At 38.2% G+C, this 6066-nt stretch overlaps 1 protein-coding gene across 1 annotated transcript; it reads left to right on the top strand.

Moving 5' to 3' along the window:
* The first annotated feature begins 1728 nt into the window (after nucleotides 1-1728).
* LOC117429607 (intelectin-1-like) lies at nucleotides 1729-5737 on the top strand. Its single transcript, XM_034049322.2, has 8 exons — nucleotides 1729-2011; nucleotides 2135-2197; nucleotides 3056-3193; nucleotides 3475-3722; nucleotides 3917-4075; nucleotides 4475-4595; nucleotides 4980-5083; nucleotides 5467-5737. The coding sequence occupies exons 2-8, from the start codon at nucleotides 2137-2139 to the stop codon at nucleotides 5617-5619; spliced, it is 984 nt and encodes a 327-aa protein (XP_033905213.1). The 5' UTR covers nucleotides 1729-2011; nucleotides 2135-2136; the 3' UTR covers nucleotides 5620-5737.
* Nucleotides 5738-6066: the final 329 nt, after the last annotated feature.

Here is a 6066-nt window from a genome sequence, read left to right as displayed (position 1 = left end):
TCTTCAACCAAAACCTAATATTAGAACAAATAACACACAAATTTGATACATATTTCATTTATTAATTAAAGAAAGTTATGCAATGCCTCAGTGTGAAAAAGTAATCGCCCCCTTAGACTCAATAACTGGTTACGCCACCTTTAGCAGCAATAACTGCAACCAAGCGCTTCCTGTAGTTATTGATTAGTCTCTCACAGCGCCGTGGAGGAATTTTGGCCCACTCCTCCATGCAGAACTGCTTCAACTCAGTGACATTTGTGGGTTTTCGAACATGAACGTCTCGTTTCAGGTCCTGCCACAACATCTCAATGGGGTTTAGGTCTGGACTTTGACTAGGTCATTCCAAAACTTTAAATTTCTTGGTTCTTCAACCATTCTGATGTATACTTGCTTGTGTGTTTCGAATCATTGTCTTGCTGGGTGACCCAGCTGCGCTTCAGCTTCAGCTTACGAATGGATGGCCTGACATTATCCTGTAGAATTCACTGACACAGAGCAGAATTCATGGTTCCTTCAAATGATGGCAAGGCGTCCAGGTCCTGATGCAGCAAAGCATCCCCAAACCATGACACTACCACCACCACCATGCTTGACCGTTGGTACGAGGTTCTTACTGTGGAATGCAGCGTTTGGTTTTCGCCAGACATAACGGGGCCCATGTCGACCAAAAAGTTCCACTTTTGACTCATCTGTCCATAGAACATTGTTCCAGAACTCTTGAGGATCATCCAGGTGCTTTTTGGCAAACTTGAGACGAGGATTCATGTTCTTCTTAGTGAGCAATGGTTTCCACCTTGCTACTCTGCCATGAATCCCATTTTTGCCCAGTGTCTTTCTGATGGTGGAGTCATGAACACTGACCTTAGCCGAGGCGAGAGAGGCCTGCAGATCCCTGGATGTTGTTCTCGGGTTCTTTGTGACTTCCTGGACGATTTTACACCTTGCTCTTGGAGAGATTTTGGCAGGACAGCCATTCCTGGGAAGATTCACTACTGTCCCAAACTTTCTCCATTTGGACAATATGGCTCCGACTGTGGTTCGGTGGAGCCCCAGAATGTTAGAAATGCCTTTGTAACCCTTTCCAGACTCATAGGCATAAACAACTTTTTTCCGGAGGTCTTCAGGAATTTCTTTTGTTCATGGCATGGTGTGCCTCTAGAACCTGTGTGCTGACAACTTCACTCTGATGATAAGGGCCAAAGTTAGTCAGATTTATATTGAGCAGGGCTGGCCCAAATCAGGCCTGGTTGTTAACCAAAGTACTCAAACAGCTGACCCTAATTATCCCTTTAATTGGGTTGAATTAACTAGGGGGGGAGTGGGGGCAGTAACTTTTTACACCTGAAGATTGCATGTTTGATTACCTCGCACACCAAACTTTGGTGTCATTTTTTCTCTCAGACTCTCTCTATATACTACTACAACCCACAAAAAAATCTGACCAAATACAATGTGAAAAATGTGCAAAAATGCAGAAAATCAGACAGGGGGCAAATACTTTTTCATGGCACTGTTCGTAAAAGTCAAATAAATGAATTCACTGAAGTGCACGTCCTGTTTTGTGCAGTCAGAGATTTTAAACCTGCCTCTCGCATGCTTCGTGTTTGATGCTCATTGGATAACCTCCTGCATCAGAGTTTGAGTGATTGAGAGATCCCGCTACCCCACCTGGGCCAGACAGAGTCCCAATTGAAATAGATTTAGTCTTGATCTGCTGCTGATGGAAATGAACAAGTCAGTCCCAGTGGAGTACAGAATTCAATTTTCAGTCTGTGGTATGTTTTCCTGCCAACACAGAACGCAACGAAAAAAAGATCAAACTAAAACGTTGTGTGAGTCCTTGAAATCTTTCCAGTATATTGCTAAACACAGACCGATTGCACAATAACATTGTGATAAAAACATCAGATAAGCCTGCACTGGTTATCTAATAATCATCTGAACTTCCAGCAAAGCAACCAGACCTTTCAAACTGTTTTTAAAACCACATCAGAAGACCAGGAAACTGCAGGTAAGAGAGTAATGCTAGTAATCCTAGTTTTAAAACATTCTCTGGATTTTTTTGTTTCAGTTGCTAAATACACTGTAGAAGGCATTTTACTTCAACAATTTCAAAGAAACCTTTTTATTACAGACATGCTGAGTCTGGCGATTCTATTTGTCTCTGTTTTTTTGAGAGTTTGCGAGTCCGGAACTAGTAAGTATGACATGACTGGTACAGTAAGAATAAAGTGTGTATATATATATATATATATATATATATATATATATATATATATATATATATATTCCATATATCACTGTATTATTTATGTTCCCTCTTGTTGTTTGTTAGTTTATATATATATATATATATATATATATATATATATATATATATATATATATATATATATATATATATATATATGAAATGTTATCATTTATATAACTTTTCATTAGACGTGGGCACGGGTGTAGCCATCGAGTTTTAAGGTACCCTACCTGACCTAAGTCTCATTTTTCAAAAAAGTAACTATACATTCTATACAATAAAAAAAAAGATTTTATATACAGTTTGTGTATATATATATATATAAAATATAATCTTTTTTTATTGTATATAATGTATAGTTATAGTGTTTGTTTTCAATACATAAATGACTCTTCGGATGTCTAATCACATATGTAAATCTGTATATTTTTTAAATGCAATTAAGTATTTGTTTTTTATTTCTGAAAACCAGTAAAAAGTAAAAGTAGAGGTTGGCACAGGTAGAAAATCTACAGCTCTGCATCCCCCTATAGAATGAACACATTTTACTTCATAGTCAAATGAAACATGCTGTGACGTTTACATACTGAATTGCATTCCACTTTGTAGTTTTCCATATACTTAACTAAAAACGGACCAAAATGTGACATTTTGAAATCTAGCATATATGCCACATTCCACACCCATCTTCCATTATCTGTAACCCAAATTCAATGTGCTTCGTGATGTGTAGACATGTTCCTGGCACTGGAATTCAAAGAAACGTTCCCACTCTCAGTCTGAGCTTTTATTTGTTTTCAGAGGATCCTTCTGTTATCAACAACAACAACAACAACAACAACAACGACAACAAGCCCGATTTAAGCAATCTGCCAGAAAAATTCAGTTACCTTTCCAGGAGCTGCAAGGACATTAAAGAACAATATGGCGTTGCAGAAGGTATGTAAGCATGCAATTAAGATTTGCATTGATTCCGCAATCTTTATCTAAAGGGAAGGGCAAACCGGCACCCTCCATCTAAAACAGAGAGACTGGTAAACAGATACAGGTATTAAGAAAGGCCGGTTAAGGATTATTGAACAAAAACGTTGAGTAAAGATAATTTTGTGTGGAAACTCAGTGTACTTTATTAGTTTACTAACCAGTTAAACTGTAACACAGAAGCCTAGTAATTACTGTACATCTTGTTGTGTTTCATTTGTTTTGTGTTGTAATTTCAGACGGTCTTTATTTTTTAACAACCAAGACTGGAGTGATCTATCAAACCTTTTGTGACATGACCACGGATGGAGGAGGCTGGACGCTGGTAGGGAGTGTTCATGAAAACAACCTATATGGGAAGTGCACCCTGGGTGACCGCTGGTCCAGCCAGCAAGGGAATGACGCAAGACTTCCGGAGGGGGACGGCAACTGGTCCAACAGGGTCAGCTTTGGGTCAGCCGAAGGGGCAACCGGGGACGACTATAAAGTGAGTCCCAGTTAATATTTACTTCATTGATAACGCTTCCCCATTGCCATGTTTTCACGTATGGTACAGTTCTGAATACTATAGAAGTAAAGACCAAAACACTTGTCATATAATACATCCTCGACTTCACATCATATCACAGTGCTCGCTTAATGACATGTCCAGAAGAAACTAAATGAATCTGTATTTTTCAGAATCCTGGGTATTATGACATCAAAGCTTCTGATGTGTCTGTATGGCATGTTCCAAACAATGCTGAAATGATGCACTGGAGGGACGCTGCCATTCTGAGATATCACACGGAAACAAAGTTCTTGGTACTTCATGGAGAAAACCTGTATGAATTATTTCAGGTAGGGTGCACCTATTCTGCATTTAGTATTAAAAGTGGGATCACGGCTCCCCAGATGATCTGCCAGCAGCAGTCTCCTGATTGGTCCATTACTCTTGAGCAAGCATGCTTAAAAACTACTTTGAGTGGCCCATTGGCATTCAGAGCTGCTCCTCGTCTCTCATGGTAAATGCAGTGGTAACAAGTGTCCTAAAAAGTGTATTGTAGTGAAGTGTGATAGTTGAGTGAGGTGAGATGTAGAACAAGAGAAAAACAGTTTTGACATTTGAGTGAGCATGCAGTGTTAGGGCCACTTTTAGGATTCTGGTAACTCAAGAAGACATGCACACCAACTGGCTTCAGTTCGATTGAGTCCTGGAAATATATTCAGTGTTATTGAATTTGATTTTCCATGCTTTAGAGATATCCGGTGAGATACAACGGAGGTGTGTGTCAAACCAACAACGGACCGGCCATTCCCATTGTCTATGATTTTGGAAATAAGGAATCCACCAGCAATCTATATGGACCATACCTTAAAAGTACTGATAAGTAATAGTTTATAGTTTTGATTTTAATCGTATAAGGTGATCAAATATTTGGAATTTTTTCCACTTTGTTACCTTTGTCAAAAACATAAATGTCAGCTATAGTTTGTATACAGTGTAATGTGTTTAGTGTAAGATGACAATTTGAAAAGCTCTTTCAGGTACAGATAGATGTTGTTAACATGTAATTGGACACACAAACAATTAACTTACAGTGTACCATAAAATAGCAACAGCACTCTAATGGAGGATGAATATATATATATATATATATATATATATATATATATTGTGAAAATGGCTTATTTTTATGTTCTTCTACTATGGTATGGTTATATGGGTGATTGTACTGAGCTTTCTTATTGTGTACTTTAACAGGTCAATGTGAACCAGGCTATATACATTTCCGAGTTTTTAATACCGAGCAAGCAGCGCTGGCAATCTGCTCTGGAGTCAAAGCAACTGGTTGTCATGCTGAACATGTAAGTACAGCTTCGTTACTGTATATAAAAAAAAAAATACAGAATGGAAAAAACAGGAGAAAATCATCCACAATGCCTTCTACAGCTCTGGCCAAAGGCTTTGCATCACCTAGAATTTTAGGATCGGGACATCATTTGTAATTCAATATGTTAACCTGAGATTATTCAGCAGGTTTCACTGGACTTTATGAAGCAGAATCCGTTAATTGTCCAGGGTGATGCAAACCTTTTGGCCATAGCAGTAAAAGTTTCACACAGTAAATATGGACTCTAATGAGATTTCCAAACTGCTTTGTAACCATAATTTTAAAAAGCTTGCAGACCCTCTCCTACACTCTATTGGCAGTGCTCATCCATAACGTATTCACTGTGCTCTTGTGCAGTTCTGTTTGGGAGGAGGAGGGTTCTTCGCTGAAGGCAACCCCCTACAGTGTGGGGACTTCTCAGGCTGGGGCTGGAGTGGACACGGAACAGGAGTAGGGTATAGTGCTTCCAAGGAGATGACGGAATCCGCGATGCTGATGTTCTACCGATGAACAGCGGACAAACGGAAGCAGCATTCTGTCTACATCTTTAAAGACAGTGGGGTCTATTCCATTGATAGAAAACGAAATACTGCTGCTGTTTAAATCATTAAAAAACACATGTATTTGATTGATTGATTGATTGATTTTATTTATATAGCACCTTTCATACCATGGTATCTCAAAGCACTTTACAGACAGCATGTATCATGATCAAGAAACAAGACAGAACAGTATAATCACACAATTAACAAAATATAATGATATTAATAACAACAATAAGTAGCAAATATCTAGATAGGACCATTTTTTTAAATAAAATAAATAAGAACAAATAAAATACAGTTAGCAGATAAAAATAGATAACTGCAAAATCTAGATTAGGTTAAAAAAGCTGATCTATAAAAATGAGTCTTTAATCTTGATTTAAAAATTCTGACCTAAGCAGCATCACTAATA

The sequence above is a fragment of the Acipenser ruthenus genome, chromosome 24 (genome assembly GCF_902713425.1).
Source record: "Acipenser ruthenus chromosome 24, fAciRut3.2 maternal haplotype, whole genome shotgun sequence".
Taxonomy (NCBI): domain Eukaryota; kingdom Metazoa; phylum Chordata; class Actinopteri; order Acipenseriformes; family Acipenseridae; genus Acipenser; species Acipenser ruthenus.
The sequence above is the reverse complement of the archived record's forward strand: the minus strand, read 5'-3'. Positions and strand labels throughout refer to the sequence as shown.